The 18,799-nt window shown below is 63.9% G+C and overlaps 8 protein-coding genes across 8 annotated transcripts; 3 read left to right on the top strand and 5 right to left on the bottom strand.

Moving 5' to 3' along the window:
- Positions 1 to 683: 683 nt before the first annotated feature.
- COX20 (Cox20p) lies at positions 684 to 1,452 on the top strand (the record flags this gene model as incomplete). The annotated part of the gene is made up of 2 exons (XM_076648387.1): positions 684 to 1,018; positions 1,191 to 1,452. The coding sequence occupies 2 exons, from the start codon at positions 684 to 686 to the stop codon at positions 1,450 to 1,452; spliced, it is 597 nt and encodes a 198-aa protein (XP_076506076.1).
- Positions 1,453 to 1,615: 163 nt separating this feature from the next.
- On the bottom strand, positions 1,616 to 5,238 carry YPI1 (type 1 protein phosphatase-activating protein YPI1; the record flags this gene model as incomplete). The annotated part of the gene is made up of 10 exons (XM_076648386.1): positions 1,616 to 1,731; positions 1,793 to 2,114; positions 2,175 to 2,244; positions 2,305 to 2,315; positions 2,372 to 2,944; positions 3,003 to 3,425; positions 3,681 to 3,924; positions 4,003 to 4,075; positions 4,589 to 4,909; positions 4,977 to 5,238. 10 exons carry the CDS (start codon positions 5,236 to 5,238, stop codon positions 1,616 to 1,618), a joined length of 2,415 nt encoding a protein of 804 aa, XP_076506075.1.
- A 310-nt stretch (positions 5,239 to 5,548) lies between these two features.
- JCM10292_005779 (uncharacterized protein) lies at positions 5,549 to 7,734 on the bottom strand (the record flags this gene model as incomplete). The annotated part of the gene is made up of 9 exons (XM_076648385.1): positions 5,549 to 5,622; positions 5,706 to 5,835; positions 5,900 to 5,959; positions 6,111 to 6,208; positions 6,269 to 6,775; positions 6,860 to 7,158; positions 7,222 to 7,429; positions 7,500 to 7,579; positions 7,727 to 7,734. 9 exons carry the CDS (start codon positions 7,732 to 7,734, stop codon positions 5,549 to 5,551), a joined length of 1,464 nt encoding a protein of 487 aa, XP_076506074.1.
- Positions 7,735 to 8,096: 362 nt separating this feature from the next.
- JCM10292_005778 (uncharacterized protein) lies at positions 8,097 to 9,536 on the top strand (the record flags this gene model as incomplete). The annotated part of the gene is made up of 1 exon (XM_076648384.1): positions 8,097 to 9,536. The coding sequence occupies one exon, from the start codon at positions 8,097 to 8,099 to the stop codon at positions 9,534 to 9,536; it is 1,440 nt and encodes a 479-aa protein (XP_076506073.1).
- A 287-nt stretch (positions 9,537 to 9,823) lies between these two features.
- JCM10292_005777 (uncharacterized protein) lies at positions 9,824 to 12,454 on the top strand (the record flags this gene model as incomplete). The annotated part of the gene is made up of 13 exons (XM_076648383.1): positions 9,824 to 10,154; positions 10,220 to 10,479; positions 10,550 to 10,616; positions 10,679 to 10,693; positions 10,750 to 10,876; positions 10,951 to 11,071; positions 11,151 to 11,232; positions 11,316 to 11,515; positions 11,593 to 11,729; positions 11,815 to 11,890; positions 11,950 to 12,073; positions 12,140 to 12,301; positions 12,408 to 12,454. The coding sequence occupies 13 exons, from the start codon at positions 9,824 to 9,826 to the stop codon at positions 12,452 to 12,454; spliced, it is 1,749 nt and encodes a 582-aa protein (XP_076506072.1).
- Positions 12,455 to 12,711: 257 nt separating this feature from the next.
- JCM10292_005776 (TauD/TfdA dioxygenase family protein) lies at positions 12,712 to 14,228 on the bottom strand (the record flags this gene model as incomplete). Its single annotated transcript, XM_076648382.1, has 7 exons — positions 12,712 to 12,848; positions 12,970 to 13,115; positions 13,173 to 13,313; positions 13,379 to 13,470; positions 13,534 to 13,687; positions 13,764 to 13,941; positions 14,009 to 14,228. 7 exons carry the CDS (start codon positions 14,226 to 14,228, stop codon positions 12,712 to 12,714), a joined length of 1,068 nt encoding a protein of 355 aa, XP_076506071.1.
- A 786-nt stretch (positions 14,229 to 15,014) lies between these two features.
- On the bottom strand, positions 15,015 to 16,486 carry UTP30 (Utp30p; the record flags this gene model as incomplete). The annotated part of the gene is made up of 4 exons (XM_076648381.1): positions 15,015 to 15,576; positions 15,650 to 15,748; positions 15,830 to 16,096; positions 16,194 to 16,486. The coding sequence occupies 4 exons, from the start codon at positions 16,484 to 16,486 to the stop codon at positions 15,015 to 15,017; spliced, it is 1,221 nt and encodes a 406-aa protein (XP_076506070.1).
- A 502-nt stretch (positions 16,487 to 16,988) lies between these two features.
- JCM10292_005774 (uncharacterized protein) lies at positions 16,989 to 17,601 on the bottom strand (the record flags this gene model as incomplete). Its single annotated transcript, XM_076648380.1, has 3 exons — positions 16,989 to 17,258; positions 17,369 to 17,452; positions 17,569 to 17,601. 3 exons carry the CDS (start codon positions 17,599 to 17,601, stop codon positions 16,989 to 16,991), a joined length of 387 nt encoding a protein of 128 aa, XP_076506069.1.
- Positions 17,602 to 18,799: the final 1,198 nt, after the last annotated feature.

Raw genomic sequence — 18,799 nt, 5'->3', positions numbered from 1 at the left:
TCAGCAGGATGCGACAGTCGACTGTGAGGACAATTGCCGTGCAGTTGGCATGCACGCTTGCTCCGTCTCGTCTCGCGGAACAGCAGCCAAACGAACCGGACGCGGCTGCTGCCGCGACCCGCTCCGCCCCGCATTTGTGTACCAAAACACAGCTGAGACGATAGGCCCCGTCGCGCGCATCGCTGCACGCCGCCAGTGGGATTTTGGACGGTTGAGAAGGGCTTCCGCGTGAGCGAAAGGGCTGCGGCAGCGGTATGCCATTGCCCGGGAAAGGACATAAGTTGACCGAGTAGACATCAGGAAACCAGGATGACCCTCTGTCGCCCCCACGGCAACCTGCAAGCAACCTGCAATCAAGGCGCTCTGCCTCCTGTCTGCGTCGAAGAGAGAAAGAAACAGGTGGGAGAAGAACAAGCTACGGGCTTGTTGGACTTTCTCGAGGGCTACCTAGATGCTTTCTACTGTCTGTGTACATCCCAGGAAGGCCCACGCTCGCATGCCACCCCGACGATCTTCGGGGCGAAGTCGCTCTCATCGCTCCGACTCTGCACGCCCGCCTCTTCGCCGCCCGGGACTGCATAGAAAGTCTGAAGAGCTCCAAATAGCTCCACACTGCCATCCAGCCGCTCCCCCGTCGACCCCATCGCATCCCTGCGCTTCTCTTCCTCGCACCGCCACGGACAATGTCGTCGCCTCTTCCCGCCGCGCCCGCACCACCAGGCGCCTCCGCCGACCCGTCCACGTCCTCGAGCGAGCCGCAAAAGGCGACCCTCCTTGACGCAGCCAAGACGATCCGGCCGCTCGAGGACCTCTCGCGCCTGCCGCAGATGCCCTGCGCGCGCTACTCGCTCCTCTTCGGCATCGTTGCTGGCGCAAGCGTCGGCGCACTGCGCTTCGTCTTCTCGCGCGCGGGGCGACGAGGGACGCTCATGGGCGGAGGGGGGAGTGCGTGGAGCGAAGTCGGCATGGCAGCGAACTGGGCGGTCGGCGCATGGGGTGTCGGGTCATTGGGCGCATGGTGCGTTCTTTCGCTGTCGTGAAGGAGCCGGCTAAGACAGGCGGCTCATTGCCAGCGAGAGTTGCTGACTTTCCATTCTTGCTCTTCGTTCCATTCCTATCCTTTTCTCCTCTTCTCTCGCACCCTCTGTCGCCTAATCCCTCGTTCGCCATCGACTCCATCACGCATACAGGGAGACGTGCCGCGCACGCCAAACAGCCGAAGCAGCGCGCATGCAGGCCCTCGTCTCGGAGATCAAGGCGCGGCGAGCGGCCAAAGCCGGGCCCGGCCCGGACAAACCCATAGGCGGCATCCTGGTCGGCGACAAGGGGCGCGAGATGCTGCGCGAGCGGGAACGGGCGAGGGGAGGCGCGGTGCTGGAACGGGAGCAGGCGGAAGCAGGAGACGGGAAGGCGAAGAGCGGGGAGAAGTCGTGGTGGAGCGGGCGGATATAGATGCTCGTCGCGATGACATGTAGACTTGACAGCACCGTCGTTCACCTCCTTGCCACGTTTACGCGAAATACGAAGGAAGACCATGCGGAAGCGATGCGATGCAAGCAGATGCCCGATCCCGAACTACTGGATTGCGCCCAGATAATATGATAAGAGAAAGGCTCTACTCTGGGATGGGGTAGACGGGCGAAGGCGGATTGTGCTCGCCGCGGTCGCCGCAGATGCCGATGCGGTCGAGGAAGTCGTCGACGATGGGCTCGGCGGCATCGAGACCAAGGACTGCTCCGTCGCACATCGAATTCAGTATGGAACGGAGGGTTGAGAGCGAGACAACACGCACAGTGGATCCCGTCGCCCAGCAGCACGTCAATCGCCCCAGGTTTCGAATACGCCTCGACATCAATGACCTCCCAGCCATTCTCCCTTGCCGCCTTCTCCGCCCTGCGGTTCCAGTAGTGGATCCTCGGGCCCGTGCGGCAGTCTAGATTGTGTAGTTGCGGGTGAGTCGCGGGTATGTTGAGGAAGACAAGGCGCGGCTTTTTCGGGCGCGCGGCGCGCTCGTGACACTTTGCCAGCGTCGCGGGCCACGAGGAGAGGAAGGCGGTGAGATGTGCTAAGTGGGAAGAGGTCGACGGGCAGTTGAAGCAGGCTTGATGCGAGCCCTGCGCGGGTGGTAGAGCGTTAGAGGCGCGAGCTTGCGAGCTGGACGAATCACTGCGTACGGTGCTGACCGCGATCGTGTCAAACTTGCGCATTTGATCGCAATCTATCGTTGATTCGAGGTACTGGTCCCTGCCCGAGCGAGGGATGTCAGCGAGGCGGGCATTGGGCCGCAGCAAGGCAGCGACGAACCACATGAACTCCTGTGAAAGCAAGCAGGTCAGTATACTCTCCTTGTACCCCAAGCAAGCCGACGCACCAGGTACAAGTTGCCGACATGCGCGCTCTTGTTCTTGACCTTCATGCTCCGGTCCGTGATCGAGTCGTTTCCCCTCAGCCGATGGAGCGCGATGTCGAACACGGCCCGCGCATGGCTGTCGCCGATCAGGAACACGCTGTGCTCCTTCTCGAGGCAGCTCGAGTGGTCGCGGAACCGGAGCCCGTCATGCGACCGGGTGCAGGCGGACGGGATGAACGAGTACAGCCCGGCGGACGGGCGCGAGTGCCGCGAAGGGAGGTGGTACGACGGGTAGACGAGGTCGTGCATGGACGAAGGAACGTAGTGTCCGAGAGGCGAGCGGGTCGACGATAACGAGGAACAGGCGGGAAGGGAGGACAGCCGCGCCTGCTTTTTTGCGGCGGCGGAGGACGAGAGTGGGGCGAGACCGAAAAGCTCGGTCGGAGCGGTGCCTAGACGTGGCGGAACGAACGGAACGCAGTTGTCGGTGCAGAGATTGAGCTCGAGCGGAGTCGAGACAAGTGGCCGCATCAGCAGGGCGGGTTTAGGGCGCGACCCTGGAGGCGCCTCAATCTCCATAAACGCCTCGTAGTCCTGCAAGACGCTCTGGGATCAGTCCTTGAGCGTGTCACTGGGAGAGGAGCGTACGCACCTCGAACGTCTGCGTCACGTTCATCCACAGCCGCCCCGAGTTCCCCAAGCGGAAGCGGTACAAGTACTCGCAGTCGCCCAAGTACCTCGTCGGGACCTCCTCGGCCCTCCTCTCCGCGCCGTCGAGCTGCACGTTAAATCCGTCCGGACCGAGGCTCTCCTTGATCCACCGCGCGAGGTCTGCGTCCTTCGACGGTTCGAGCGTCCGCTCCATCGACTCGCACCGCGCCTTGTCCCGCCGCTTGATCGTCAGCTCGAAGGCGTTGCAGACAGCTGTGTCGTAGACGAGCGAGAGGGAGAAGTCGGGCGACGCCGAGGGGAGCGTGAGGGGCTTGCTGCGATGGTGCGGGTTTTCGAGCGAGTATGGGAGCGGCAGTCGCGGGTCGGGGCAAACTTGTTGTCGTTTGTACACGGCGTGTCCGCGCTGTCGTAGAAGACTTGTGTCAGCCATAGACCGCTGACTTGCGGGAGGCAAGCAGGTCGCACATGAAAGACGGAAGCGATTCCTGCGCCAGCGAGAGCAGCGCCGAGCAGCCAACAGCATGCTGCAATCGGTTTGCTCCTCTTTCGCGGCGGTACTGGCCGTGGTGAGGTTGGTCGTGAGGCGCCCTGTATAAGGTCAGAGCAAGGTTAGCGATAGGAGGAGACGAATGGGAGTAAGTGGGGGAAACGGACGCACGAGTTTGGGGCTGCCCTGCGCAAGCATGTCGAGCTCGACGTAGCTCGTCCGCCGTCCCGCAGCAATCTCTGCTGCGCTGCGCCCGCCCGCGGCATCGTCCTGCTCGAGCTGGGCGTACCGGCCCTTTCCCTGCGCCTGCAGGCTGGGCACGCTTAGGTGGTGCGCGGCCCGGTCCCAGATCGACTCCTTCTCGGGCACGGGCGGAGGCAAGAGAGCGTCCTCGTCCTCGTTCAGCGCAAAGGACCTGCGAGACGGTGCGAGAGATGAGGAGATCAGCGAGATGGCGGGGAGAGCGAGCAAGAGTCGCGAGAACGGCACGCACGAGCGGCGCGACATTGCCGTCATCATCTGCACGCCCGACAGGAGCCCAGCCTGCCCTTGACTGCCGACAAGAGCTAAGACGAGGCGAGAGAGCAACGACAAGGTTCACCGCCTCAACCTGTTGATGGCCGGCTATCGCTGCACACTCTCTTGCGGTCTTACGAGAGATATGTCAAGCATTCTGATTCAACATACTGCGCAGCAAACACATCCCGAGCGGAACCGGTGTGGTGAGTTGTCGCTTCCATTTCTCCCAGCCCCCTTCCGCTCGTGCGCTCCTGCAGGAGGTTGCCGCGCACGTACAACGCCATCAGTCGCCGAGAGCCCGGTGGCGTGTTCCTTTGTCTGATGGAACGACGCTGAGGTCGCATGTCTCGCGCATGCAGCGTGTTGCAAAGAAAGCGGGCGCAAGGCGGTGTTGTACACAACAAAGGTGAGGCGCCAACACATCCGACAACATGAGGACGCGGTCGTAACAGGCGCAGCGTGATGCGGTGGTACAGTGGATGTTCGCATTCAGGTCGCTTTCCCTGAAGATACACTGTTCAGCTCGCAACCACCACCCAAGCAGAGCGAGATAGACGCACCTTTGCCCTTCCCGCCTCCGCTCCCGCCGCCCGGCCGCTCGTACGCATTCGGTCGCGGATGATGCTCGACCTGCGTCTCTGCGCCTCCGCCACCTCCGTTCCTCAGACCCGCGCCGCCCTCACCTCCTCCGTGACCGCACTCTTCCCCGCCGTCGTGGTGGTGATGATGGTGATGCCGCCGCTCCCTCCGTCGGTCCCGCCGCGCTTGCGCCCGCCCGTCGCGGCTGTCGTTCGACCCGTCCGAGTCGGCGCCCGAGGAAGAAGAGTCGCTCTCGTCCGACGACTCGTCAAACGGTTTCGGCTTGTGGTAGATGCAGCAGACTGCGCGCGCCCCTCAGTCTCGTCAGTTTCATGCCTGGTCCGGTACACGAGAGACCAAGGAACGCACTCTTGCTCTTCTTCCTCCCGAGCCCTTCGTTGTCGACCGTCTCGTCCGTCCACTGCACCCTCTGCCCGAGCGGTCCTCTCCCGCGCAGTCGCAGCACGCCGACCTCTCCCGCGCCAGACGGACCCGCCTCGGTCCCGCCGCCAGTCGCAGGGTTCGATGACGAAGGCCCGTCTGAAGGCGTCGGGGTGTCGGTGACGGTGAGCGTGCGAGAGCCGTGTGCGGCAGGCGTGGGACCCTGATTCGGCCGTGTAGCAGTCGCCATGGCTCTGCAGCTGCTCAGACTGGGCGCGTGCAAGGTGATCGCGGGAGGAAGAGCGTGAAACTGGAGTCGAAGCGATGAGGACGGTGGCGGTGAAGGTCGCTCGCTGAATCCGTCTGCTAGCTCGTAGGGGTCGTAAAAGGTATCAAACACGGCGTAGCAGGTCCTACTTTGCTTTCAAGGCGGTTGGCGATCCCTTCATCCCGGCCTCGCCCGCAAAAACATGAATCGCAAAGGCATGCAGAGTGTGCAATACAAGTAACATCAAGGGCTGACGAACAACAATAGTCCGCGCGGCGTACAGAAACCGGGGTCAAGTCAGAGGCGCTGGCGATTCCATGCGGAACGATTCGTGCCAGCCATACGAGACCTCGGCATGCAGCAGGGCTGTCCGTCATCGAGCGACCCCGCATCAGCGCCGCTGCTCCTGCAAGATAGCACGCGAGAGAAGAAACGGCATTGCGACGTACCGGAGAAGACATACCGCTCCATGCGCTTGACATCGACCGTAACGTTGGGCCAGTTGCGCCAGACCTCGTACTCGTCCTTCGGGTCGACCCAGTCGGGCAGCTTGGAGCGGTCGAGGTGCAGGTCGCGCTTCTGCAAGCATAACGAAGGGACGTTCAACGGCGCGGAAGGAGAAGACAGCAGCCACGCGACGCACTTCGACGGGGTAGTAGAAAGGCATGACGTTGTCGTTGTAGGTGTAGATGAAACGTTCCATCTGCGATGTGACGCAAGTCAGGTCCGTTGCGTGCAACAGAACCGCGATGAGAGAGCCGAAGCGGTGCGTATCTGTGCGGTTGTGTTCCACCGTGCGTCCCAGTAGCTGCAGAGACGGCTTCCGGTTTTCAGCTTGTGTATCGAAAGGGAACAGTCGGGGTGAAAGACACGCACTCGATGAAGACGGCTGAAGAGCCGGCAGGCAGGAACATCGCGCTGAAGGAAACGCCGCCGCAGGGCGAGACAACGACTGCGAGAAGCGAAAGTCAGTCCAGCCACCCAGCACAAAACGCGCAAGGTAGATGCGCACCCGTGGTCTGCTGCATGCGCTCGAGCTGCTCGGCCAGCGAGAGCTCCTCCGGGTTGACCACCTCGACGTCAACCTCGAACCTCATTCTCAGTGCATCCTCGACCTCGTCGTAGTTGCGCACCGTCCGTCGCCCGACCTTCTGCAGCAGCACGACCCTCTGCCTCTTCGGCCTCGCCAGCGGATCGAGCCCGGCGCCCACGCGCAGTTCGCGCACAAACTCGGGCCAGACGTGCTCGCTCGGGAAGCCCATCCCGAGCCTGCGCGTCCCGACGAGCAAGTTCCTGAAGCACGCGCGGCCCTCGAACGGCGGCGGCGCGTTGAACAGGCTCGTGTTGTAGTCCTCAAGCGGGCGCGCGAGGAGCAAAGTCGAGAGCTCGGCGTGGTGCGCACAGCCGCGGGTAGGGTGGCCGCGGTCCGAGCAGGGCGGGTGCGTGATGACCTGGAGGTCGGAGCGCGACCAGAGGCCGAAGGAGCGCGCGAGGCGGAAGACGGGGAGGAAGTCGTCGCCTGTGCGTTGCGCTGATCGTCAGCGAGAGCAGACCTTCGCGTATGGGCCTCGTCACATGTGCAGGTGGGGGAACCATTGCGCACCCATGCTGTGTCCAAAGTTCTCGGGCCAGAACGCCTCCTGCAGAACCGCCGTCTCTGCATCGCTCCACCGCGAGTTCTCGGGCATAGGCGCGTACACGACCTCGGGCGTGAGGTACGAGTCGCGCGCAATGCGCACCCACGGCTCGATCCAGCGGTGCTCGTCGTTCCAGTAGTGCGGCGTGTCCCGAGCGGCGGGCGGGCGGAAGTAGGTGAGCGAGACGGACGAGCGCTGGAAGTTGTTGTGCTGTGGGTACTCTTGCGGCGCGCGGAGGATGTTGTCAAGCTCGAGACATACATTCCTGCGAGAGAAGACGGTGTGAGTGCCGGAAAAGAGGTAACTTGACCGCGAGAGCGGGACAGACTGGAAGTGGCAGCGGTTCCCGTCAAGCTCGGGGCCCTCTCGGGACGGTCCGACGCAGTTGTGCGTCGAGTAGACTGCCCCGAGTCCTTTCCGCTGCTGCGGTGGGACGGACGCAAGCTTGTGCTGGCCCGCAGCAGGCTTGTCGAGCGTGAAGAGTGCCAAGTGCGGTCGAGGGAGAACGCCTGGAAACACCGTGAAGACGACAAGCACTGTGTCACATGGCGCTGATCAGCTTCAGCAAAATACAAGGCGTATCAGGCTGAGGGGAACGAGACGCACACGCGCCCACGACAAGCGTAAGTCGCGCGACTGGGCGCTTCGCAAGCAAGCCAGTCAAGGCGAGCCGTAGAGCCGGGACGCTGCCACCGCGAAGTGAATGGGCATTGAAAGGTCGACAAAGGTGAACGTCGGTAAGAGGAGCGGACGGAACCGAGGTGAAAGGGGAAGATCAGCGGAAGGGCGAGCAAGTACGGGCAGGGACAGCTCGTAGGGAGGCTTCGACTTACAGAGTCATAGTAACACAGCTCTCCAGCCGTCTGGCGCTCCCCGCCGAGCTCTTGCAGCTGCCTGTCGCTAGCCGCGGTCGAGGGAATGTGCTGCAACTGATGAAGCGGGTGGAACGGCGGCGCGGTCGACGGGAGCACCGGCAGGCTCGGGAACGCCACGTGTAGGCTATTTCAGGATGCGCTGGATGGTCTCTCGCGCAAAGGAGAGCCTGAGAGACGAAGCGGCGGCGTGATCGAGGCGTTGGTTTCCGCCGCGTCTCTTCCGCTCCCGCCGCTTGCCGCGCAATCACTCTCGACACAGAGCACCCGTACGAGCTGCGCGGGCCGCACTCGCTCGTGGACTAGCGCGTGTGGCGCCCGCTCGCCGCGCATGTCGCGCACTCGCCTCGCTGGCCTCGCCGTCGCCGCTGCGCTCCTGCTCCTCGCCGTCCACAGCCTCGTGCGCCGCGACTCGCTCTCAGAGGCGTCTTCACGGCCAGTAACAAGCACACGCGACCCGACGGCATCGTACGCGATCTGCACCGGCCGCACGCGCGACACCCGCCGATGCGCCTTTTCGCACGTCTGTCTCGCGCGCGAACCTCGGCGGCGAGACAAGGTGCCCGGCGGCAAGGACGCGTACCGCATCCTGTACGGCGTCGCGGACGACGACGCGCACAACGAGTTGCGGCAGTTTGACGACTTCGTGCCTGGCTTCGTCGCGCTCCGCACGGAAGCGACGTGGCGCGCCGATGGGCTGAAGACGGCGGCGCTCGAGCAAGTTCCCTGGTCCGACATGCCGCTAGCGGCGGCAGAGGGGCAAGTCTGGCGCGAGGGAACGACGATCGCGTACCAGCTCATCGCGGACGGCGACCTCAACTTTGGGCACGGACTCGCAGACGACGTCTTTGGGCTGTGGGAGACGCTCGGCGAGTTCGGCCTCGACGACAGGCCCGAAGAGACGCGCATTGCAGCTGTGCTCAACTGCACCGACTTTGACAAGGAGGACCTGCGCGCGCGATGCGAGCGGCAGCACGCGGACCTCATGCCGCTGCTGACGTCGCACCCGGTCGAGGCGCTCTCTGCGCTGCTCCCGGAGAGCGAGGGTGACTCTTCGGCAGTCTGCTTCGAGCGACTCGTGATCGGCACTGGCTCGGCTGGCTCGATCTCGTACGCCTCGAACAACGCCAACCGCGCACGCACCCTGCGCGCCTTCCGCGACCACGTCTACCGTACCTACGACCTATCTCCTCCGTCTCTCGCACCTGCAGCAGGGCGGCCCGACCGCCCGCCGCACCTCCTCGCCGTGCAGAAGCGCGGGCGGCGGCACTTTGTCAACTTTACCTCTACGCTCGACGCGCTGCGCCTCGACCCGGCCTTTGCCGGCGCCCAGTGGACCGTGACCGACTCGTTCGACGCGCTGTCGTTCCGCGCGCAGCTCGAGCTGCTGCGCACGGTCGACGTCGCGCTGTCGCCGACGGGCGGGCTCTCGATGAGCTTCCTCTTCCTCCCGGACCACGCCGCGCTCGTCGTCGCCGGATTCGTCGACTCGACGCCGGACGCGGCCGCGAGGAACAGGGCAAAGGTGCGGTTCCGGACGGGCGAGATGGACGCGCACTTTTGGGCTGCGCAGGCGCATGTCCGCGTCGAGCACTACCAGCTCGACGGGCCGGAGGACTACAGGCTGCCGGAGGACGTTGTCGAGAAGAACGAGGACAGGAGGGAGGACCCGTGGTGGCTGAGGAATTGGGCCGACGTGGTGCTCCGGGAGGACAAGCTGAGGGCGCTGTTGCTCAGTGCCGTGAAGTGGGTGCAGGAGGCGCCGCTGTGATCTATGCTGTACTCTAGAGTCGTGCTCGTCTGTCTAGAGGAGTGTCCTTGTTGTCATGAGTAGCCCCTCCTCGATGTTCCGTCGTCGCAACTCGATTCGCGACTTCCGCATCGTTGTTTTCTCGCGCTGCGCTGATTGCTCTCTGACAAAGTCGTACGTCCAACGCTGTGTCAAGCTGCACAATCTGCGAGAGGCGGGGTGCGGGTGCACCGCCTTGTCAGATCGTCGTCTCGCTCTCTCCGTCGCCGCCTCCTGCGCGCGAGAAGAGACGAGCCCGCGTGCGCCCGATGGAGCCGTCGTCGCAGTCTCCAGTCGCGCCGCTCTCGCCGTCGCCCTCGCCGCCGCCGCCTCCGCCGCCCGCTCCTACTCCGCGTCGCCGTGTGCCCGTCGCTGCCGCGGCAACGACGGCGATCCAGCCCGCCGTAGCTGCAGATCCGGCCGCAGCCATGCTCCAGCGCGGGGCCGTGCGCGACCGGAACGTGCACGACGTGATCCAGCTCGCAGAGGACGGGCACGCGAGGGCAGCGGACAAGCAGGGCCTCCTCGGCGCAGATGCAGACGACGCAGGGCCGCTCAGCGCGCGCGACAAGCGCGCACTCGCCCTCCTCGTCGCCCTCTGTGCGTCTGCCGAGCCGGGTCTGCCGAAAGAGCGTCGACGACTTACCCTCTCGTACCGTCGCCAGACCTCTTGCAGGGCATCCCTGTCGGCCTCGCATTCGGGTCCATCCCGTTCCTCCTCCGCGCAAAGCTCTCGTACTCGCAGATCGGCATCTTCAGCCTCTGCACCTACCCCTACTCGCTCAAGCTCCTCTGGTCCCCCGTCGTCGACTCGGTCTTCTCGCCCAAACTCGGACGCAGGAAGAGCTGGATCGTGCCCATCCAGACCATCGTCGGCCTCATGTTCTGGTGGCTCGGCAGCCACGTCCAGCAGATGATGGAGGTCGTGCGTACTCGCTCATCTTTCGGCTGTCAGAGCGGACATGTGGGGGCTGACCTTCGGTTCCCATTCGCAGGAAGAGCCCGATGTCAACGTCTTGACAGGACTCTTCTTCACGCTCGTTTTCTTTGCCGCAACACAGGGTGCGCTTTGCCTGTCAGTCGAGCGCCTGAAGCTGAGCTGACCTCCCTAGTCCTTTCCGCAGATATCGCAGTAGACGGTTCGGTCTATCTCCCCTTCCAATTCGCCCCTCAGCTGACCTCAGGCTCCATGCAGGTTGGGCTCTGACACTGCTGTCCAAGGAGAACCTCTCGTACGCCTCGACGGCGCAGACGATCGGCCTTAATACGGGCTACTTCCTCTCCTTCACTGTCTTCCTCGCATTCAACTCGGTCGAGTTCAGGTGCGTGCTGCCAATCGCATGACTGTTCCTCGCAGACAGCGAGCAGCTGACATGCCTGAATGCGACCCACGCAGCAACAAGTACTTCCGCTCGACACCGCTCGAATACCCCCTCGTGACACTCTCGGGCTACCTTCACTTCTGGGCCGTCGCCTTCATCGTCGTCACCGGCTACCTCGCCTTCTTCCAGACCGAGGTGCGTGCGCAAACCCGCTTCCGTTCCGGGCGATCCGCCGCGCGGAATCTGACGGTGCCGACTGTTTGCTTCCGCACAGGATCCGGTCAAGGCGGGCGACGACGAGGACATGGACCTCAAGAAGGTCTACTCGATCATGCGCGACATCTGCAAGCTCAGGCGTGCGTTCAGTGCTGGCCCTTGTGGAATCGCCTCCCGCCATTGCGGATGCTGATGCCTTTTTCTTTGCCTGCGTCGCGCACAGATGTCCAGAAGTTCATCCTCGTCCACCTCGTGACCAAGCTCGGGACCGCCGCCAACGACGCGGCGACGTCGCTCAAGCTGCTCGAGAAGGGTCTCAAGAAGGAGGACCTTGCGCTCGCAGTCCTCATCGACTTTCCCTTCCAGATCCTGTTTGGGTACCTTGCCGCGCGCTGGAGCAAGGGCGACAAGCCGCTCAAGCCTGTGCGTCCTGCCTTTGCCTCGTCTCACCTCTTCGCGCCTCGCGAAAGAAGCTGATTTCGTTGGTCGCTGCTGCCCAGTGGCTCATCGCCATGTGGACGCGCCTCGCGTGGGCCGTCGTGTCGATGCTCCTCATCTCCAACTTCCCCAAGGGCGACATCGGGACGTGGTACTTCCTTCTCGTCGTCGCGTGCACCGTCGGGTCGAGCTTCTCCAGGTGCGTCGTGCCGACTTTGAGATGTCCTGATCCCAGGTCATGCAAAGCCGTATATAGGTCGTTAATTCTGGCGCGTCTCGTACAGTACGGTCCAATTCGTCGGCATCTCGGCGTTCCACACGCAGATCGCCGACCCGCTCATCGGCGGCACCTACATGACCGTGCGCCCTCTTCTGGCCCCCTCGCTTGCGCGCTACTGACCCTTTCTCACGCCCCGCAGCTCCTTAACACGGTCTCGAACCTCGGCGGGACGTGGCCAAAGTACTTTGTGCTCAAGGGCATCGACGCCTTCAGCGTTGCCGTGTGCCACGTCAAGGACGAGAACCTTGACCTCGTCGTCGCAAGTGCGTTCCTTGCTTCTCCTCTCTCCTCCTTCTCTTACACGACGGGCACTGACAGCCCTGCGACAGGCCGCGAGTGCGTCTCGGACCACGGCAAGGCCGCGTGCGCCGACCTCGGCGGCGAGTGCCTCACCGAGCGCGACGGCTACTACTACGTCTCGGCGCTGTGCATCCTCGCCGGCGCGTGCGTCCTCGTCGCGTTCGTGCAGCCCGTCGCGAGGAGGCTGCAGGGTGCGTCTTCCTGCTCTCCCCATCCCCGTGTTCGCATCGGGGCATCACCTGTTGCAGACGCGACCATCGAGAGAACACGAGTTGCTGACGCCCGGAATTTTTGCAGCTCTGCCCGCGCAGGCTTGGCGGGTCAAAAAGGCCGAGCGGTTGTAGACAAGTCGCAGGATCCCGCTCCCTCCCTCTTACGCTCCGCCCACAGAGGTGGAACATCGTGTCAGGTCGTTTCCGTAGGCTCCGCAGTTGGGATGTTTCGTACTCTTCGCAATCCCTTGCATCTCGCATGTTTTGCTTTCCTTTCTGTCTCAGCTGTACGGAACGAGGCATTCGTGAAGGTACTGACTACTCCATTGACGTGAAGTCGTACTGCCTGGCTCGAAGCCATTCGTTGCCTTTCCCGCTTAACGTGTTGCCTACTCCTCAAGCCACATGGGCAGACCGAGCGCCTCGCGGCGGCTGCGCCCGCCGGCGTCAGGGTGGAAGTATGGCTTGTCGCCGAGTGAGACGGCGCGGTGCCCGACGCGGTCGATGCCTTGGTAGTCGACAGTGACTATGGAAGAGAGATTGCAAGTGTCAGTTGAGTGGCTGGGTCAACATGGTAGCTCGGGCAAGTGAGGAGCCCGAATGGAAGGTCGGCGAGAAAGGGGAGACTGAGGAGGACCTCGCCGCACCGTTGTGGAAAGACGACGTGTTGGACCACAGTGCGACGTCGTTCTTGTCCCACTTGAATCGCACTTGCAGGTTGTGGTTGTCCTTGATGAGCGTGAAGAGGTAGTTGAGCACGACAGCCGACTCGTCGAACGAGAGCTCGACGATGCTGCAGTATCAGAGCTCGTCAGCGTTAGATCCTACATCCTATGCAACGGAAGCGTACCGCTTGGTGAAGACGGGGTTGACAAAGAGACCCTTCCACCCTGTCACAGGGTTGATGCGGATGACCGGGTGAATGGCCTTGAGGTGGTCGCCCTTGTTCGACGGGTGACCGCGCACGTCCGTGTACAGGGGAGTGCCTCGGCTATCGAGGCGCTCAACAAGTTTCAGCGCTGCAAAAGTACGAGCGTGGAAAAGCGGAAGACCCACAGCGCGGCAACCTGGTGGAACTGCTCGCCGGAGTGCTCGGCAGTGAAGCCTTCGAGCCACTTGCCGAACGCGGGCGTGAGCCTGTCATATGCCTTTCGAGCGCAATGCAGTCAGCAAGAGATAGGAAGGCCGCATCACGATCAAGGCAAGCGAACTTCGTAAGCGGAAGCCCAGAGTGTGTCGCCCCCGCCGCTCTCGGGAATCTGCGTGAGCGTGAGGATTGCGATGTCGCTCGGCACTGGCTCGAAGGTGATGTCGGTATGCCAGCCGTTGCTCGCCAGGGCACTGCGCTTGTCCCGCGAGCGCTTGCTGTGGTTTGAAACAAGTCGAGGGAGGTCAGCGGAAAGGCTCGAGCGTTGATGGCAGCGACTGAGCAGCGACGCACAAGCTCTCGGCCTGGATAGGCGAAATCTCGTTGTCTTCTCGGCCGATCTCGGTCGGGTGAATGTGCAGGTAGCCCTCGCCGCCGGTGAGCGTGCCGAGCTTGCGTGCGAGACGCTTGAGCTGGTCGTCCGTCAGCGCCTTCTGCTGCTTTTTGAAGAAGACGACTACACGACGGTGGACTGTCCGAAGAGGGGGTCAGAAGGATTGGCGGGAGAAAGCACAGAAGAAGAAGGAGGAAAGGCGCACTGGTGATCGCAAGCTCTTTGAGCAGCTCGTCTGCGTTCGGCGCGTCGAGCAAGTCGCTGAGCTCGACAGTCTCAAACTGGCGCCCAGCGGCGGGAGTCAGGTCGACGGGCTGATACTTGTCGAGGACGCCCGACGGCTCGAGCGGCGTGATCTTGCGCGGCTCGCCGGCAAGCGACAGGGAGCCGACAGCAGCGGGGAGGGTCTCAGTCTCGGTAGCCATGGTGTGTGATGTAGCGAAAGCAGGGGAACGAGCAAAGAGCCCCGAGGTGGGGAGGGAGCGGGAGCGGTGCGCAATTGGGAGAAGAGAAGGCGGAACAGAGGCTCTAGCACGCCAGGCAGGGCCATGAGCACTCGCGACTTGTTCAAAGAAGGGCTCAAAGCGGCTTGGATCCGTAATCGCCAATCCCGCGATCGGCTAGAGTGCGAAGACGCAACACCGACGTACGAGCACGCATGATGAGGGAGGCGGCGTGCGGAGACCAGTCGCCGGCGCTGTTGATGAATGGCTGAGCACTTTGACACAGCTTGAAGTATTTCGCAAAGCCTGATCGTGGTCTGTAGGCAGGATGGCGAAGAAGAGCCTCACCAACTCTAGCCACCGTCGAATGTCGACAGGCCCGAAACGGCACGGAAGGCCAGAGGGGCCCTTCCGACTGCAGTTTGCCGACGATCAGAAGGTGCGCACGACAGCGATTCGAGAAAGACGCACACCTCGCGGTTCGGAAACGCGTCCGGAGCGCCTCCTTCCCGTGTCGTGCCTGCATCCTCTGCACATTTACGTTCACTGCACACTCCCAGCACATGCAGCAGATTTGGAGCGGGCAAAGAGCAAGCGGACGGTAGTGACACCTCTCGGATAGGTGCAGGACGGTAAGAGAGCACTGTTGCACAACAAGCCAAGGAGGGAGCGCCTGAGAAAGACGAGAGAGGGGTACAAGGGTGACCGAACTGCAATGCGACCGGAAGACGAAGAAGGGCGGCGAGGCGGAAAGAGGCGGGGCAGGGCTCATGCCTTGGCCTTCTTCGCCGACGCAGCCTTCTTGCCCGCCTTGGCCTTGCCCGCCGCCGTGGCCGCCTTCTGCTCCTTCTTGGCCTTCTTCGCCGCCGGCTTCGGCGCCTCCTCCTCTGCCGCCTCGTCCGCCTTGTCCTCAACCGGGACGAGCGGCGCCTCGCCCTCGCCCTCCTCCTCCTCAGCGTCGTCGTCGCGCTCGCGCTTCTTCTCGAGCCTCCCCTTGCCCTCGCGCGTCGCGCTCCGCTCGACCCTGCGCTTCTCGCGCTCGTCCTCGCGCCTCTGGCGCTCCTCCTTGGCCTCCTTCTTGCGCTCGAGCGCCTCGTTGCGCTGCTGCGCGTCGGCCGCGCTCGGCTCGAGCGCGTCGAAGCGCTCCGAGAGGGGCGCGTTGTAGATCGGGAGCGAGACGGACGTCGACGTTTTGAGGTGCAGCGACTGGACGTTGCGGAACGACGCGGGCGCGTGCGGGATGCGCGTGGCGACGTAGGGGAGGACGGCGTCGAGGTTGGCGAGGAGCTCGGACTGGCTGTGCAGAGAGGTCGTGCCGAGCTTGATCGAGCTGTGAGGGAAGCAGAGGAAGGGAGTGAGCTGCGGGAGGTAGAGTGAGAGTGGGCCAGGACGAGGAGACGCACAGCGAGGTGCCCGTCGTCACGTTCATGTAGGACGACGCAACGGCGCGCTCAAGCTCGGCCTTGAGGTCCTTGCGCTGGAGAGCAACAGGGATAGGCTGCCTGCAAGCGCGCGGAAAGAGGGCGAGTCAGCGATGGCTCACTCGCGCGGAAGAGAGGAGCTGGGCCAGAAGAAGAACGCACTTCTTTGCGTCGCGCCACATCTTGCCGAGGCACTTGCCGACCTCGGGCATGACCCGGTCGTCGACGAGGAAGAGGTCGGCCTCCTTGAGGAGCTGGCGCTTGGCCTCGAACGTCTTGTGCTTTGTACGGAGCTTGTCGAGGCCGATGACGCGCTCGACGAAGCCGACCTTGAGCTCGGCGAGGAGGTCCTTGTACTCGCGCTGCGGGTCCTTGGTGAAGAGCGTCACGGGCTGCGTCTTGGGGTTCATGACGGGGTGCGGGACGGGGCTGTGTTGCGCGCGAGAAGGGAAGCACGCGTGAGCGCTCGCTCGTCGCACTCGGGCAGTCCGGGCCGCGCCACTGGGCGCGAGAGAGCACTACGCACATGCGAACAGGCTTGTGCGTCTCGCGCTTCGGGGCCTGGCGGAGCCCGACGACCAAAAACACCTTCTCGTCCTGCTCGCCGAGGAGGTCGTCGTCGTCGCGCTTCTGCTGGACCTTCTCGACGTGCTTGAGGAGGGCGGCGAGGGCCTTGTCGCACTGGGCGCGCGGGACGGGCACGTCTGCGCGCGGCGGGAGCGCGGGCTGCTGGCGGGGGGGGACGGACGCGGGCTTCCACAGCGGCGGGGGCGCCTGCGAGCCCTTGGAGGTGGACGTGACGGTGGCGATTGCGCCCATGCTCGCTCGAGACTGGCGCACAGCGGGGCGGAGAGAGCGGCGGCGGCGGGGAGAGCGAGTCGGCGGCTCTCCCGAGCTCGACTCGCTTGCCAGTCGAGACGAGAATGTCTCCGGCGCTCGCTCGATCACTCGGGCTGCGTGCACGGGATGAGAACGCAGAACTACAGGGTGACATTCACGCCGCTATGACTTTGTACAGAGTGGGCGGCGAGGGCAGGGGGGAAGAGAGAGCGGGGAGGGAACGCCAGAGACCCGGACAGTTGGACCCGCACAACGAGGAAAGGGAGCCTGGAGGTACCGCAGGGGGACACGATAGCAGAAAGAGTGGAAGAGAGTAGCGCCTCCATCCGAGAGCATCGCCGCAGCCTTCATCGTCCGTCCTCGTCGTCGTCTTCCTCGGGAAGCCCCACCTCGGCGGGCAACCTTGATCTCACACAAGCGAACCCCTGCCTCCTCTACCTTGTCCGCCCTGATCCAAGAGAGGGTGGGTCGGGCAGGCAGCTCAGCGCGACCCCATCTGCGTGTGCGCCTCCCTGCTCGGGCTGCCAAACGACGGCTCCTTCCCGGGGCTCACGCCGACGCCGACATTGTCTCCGCTCGTCGGGCTCGTCGACGCGCCGGGGATCGCCTGCGCGCCCGACCCGCCCGACTGGCCCGGGGGCGACGCGTGCGGGATGTCGGCGGGCGAGGGGATCGCCGTGCCGACCGACTGAGGGGGCGAGACGCCCGCCTTGGACATGGCGTAGTCGCCCGAGTCAAAGTACTTGCGCTCCTGTAACGCGAGTGCGGCGAGCCTGCGTCAGCGGGCCGCGCAGGTCGGAGGAGCGGGAGGAAGAGGGGGGGAAGGAGGAGAGGGAGGAGAGGGAGGGGAGAGGGGCGCACCTTGAGCTTGTTGGCGAGGAGGTTCTTCTGCGCGGGCACCTTGCCGTACTTCTGGAAGAGCTCCTTCTCCTGCTCCGAGAAGGACTGCGCAAGCGAGGGTCAGCGCCAACCGAATGAATGCACCGCAACGTGACCATGAGCGCATCGCATGCGCTTGCGAACTCGCGCAGTGAGCGGGCGAGAGGAGCGAGGCAACGCACGCTGATGTCGACCTTTTGGCGGTTGGGCAGCATCGCCTGTCACTGTGCGGCGCAGAGAGCGGCGGGGCGGGCGTGCGAGATGACGAGGGCGAGGCGGGGAACGGCGAGGGGGACGGGGCACTCGGGCGCAGCGGGAGGGCGCGGGCGCAGAACGGTGCAGGCTGTGTAGGGCTCCTCTGGATGTGTAGCTCGGGCGTGCGTGCGAATCTGCTCGGCTGGAGCGCGGTCGAGGCGGCGGAGCGAGATGGAAGCGATCGAAGCGAAAGCGCCTCGCCGCCAGCTGCCCCCTCTCCTCGCGCGCTCAAGACATCAGTCCGCTCTGCAAGAGCTGAAGCGCTGTACAGGTATGGCTCTCCCTTCTCCAATTGCTAGAAGGCTCTGCCTCTCGCCCGCAGAGTAATGAGTCCTGTTCGTTCGCGCACCGTCTTTCCGCTACACCACAACAAGCGTACATCCGAAGGACCTTGCAGACCGCTTGGGAGTCACCTCGCGCAACCGCAGGGATCAGTTGCTGTCCGCCGGAACAGCTTTGGCTGTCCGTTCCGGAAGCAGGCCGCGCTGTCAGTCGGTTTGTGATGGCTCCACGGGCCATATCACTGGCAGAGCGGTAGGCGGCGTTGGTCGACGCGAGCATCTTTCGCAGTGGCCGAGGAACGCTCGCCCAAGCAGGCCTGAGTCGCGGGTAAGCGGGCTGACTTGGCGGAAACGGAGGGTATCTGCGCGACGAGGGCTTTCGCCGTCTGGGCAAGAGCAGAAGCAAGACAGCAGCAAGTCAGGAACGCCCCAGAGCAGTACGTGAGGACAGTCATGGCCTGTTCAGCCAGGCGGATCCCGATACAGCGACGTCGAGGGAGAGGCGGACGAGCTGTCCCCGGCCGCCGAGTCGCGCAGCCGCCGTATAAAGCTGCCGCAGTGCACAAATTCCGATTCAAGCCTTGTGTGGTCGGACTGGACGGAACGGCAAGCCTGAGTAGCCGTGCAGACCTTGTCGTGATGAGCGAGACCTGGCGGGACGAGGGTCCTGACGCGGCGGCGCCAACGCAGCTGGCGAACCGCAGAACGCGAGAGATGCTCATTGGAGCGTAGATCAGGCGAGTGAGCACGCCTGGCAGGTCCTACCAAGGCGGGGAGCGAGGGAAGGCGAGTCCAGCAGAATCTGCCGTCAAGCTCGACGCGTCGTCGTCCTTTCCTCTTTTCTCCACCTTTGGTCACCTCTGCGTCGACTCCGCGT

This window comes from Rhodotorula paludigena, assembly GCF_050403205.1.
Source record: "Rhodotorula paludigena JCM10292 DNA, Rt_paludigena_JCM10292v1_ctg15, whole genome shotgun sequence".
NCBI lineage: Eukaryota > Fungi > Basidiomycota > Microbotryomycetes > Sporidiobolales > Sporidiobolaceae > Rhodotorula > Rhodotorula paludigena.
Note: the sequence above shows the minus strand (reverse complement) of the source record. Positions and strands in the feature narration are given on the sequence as shown.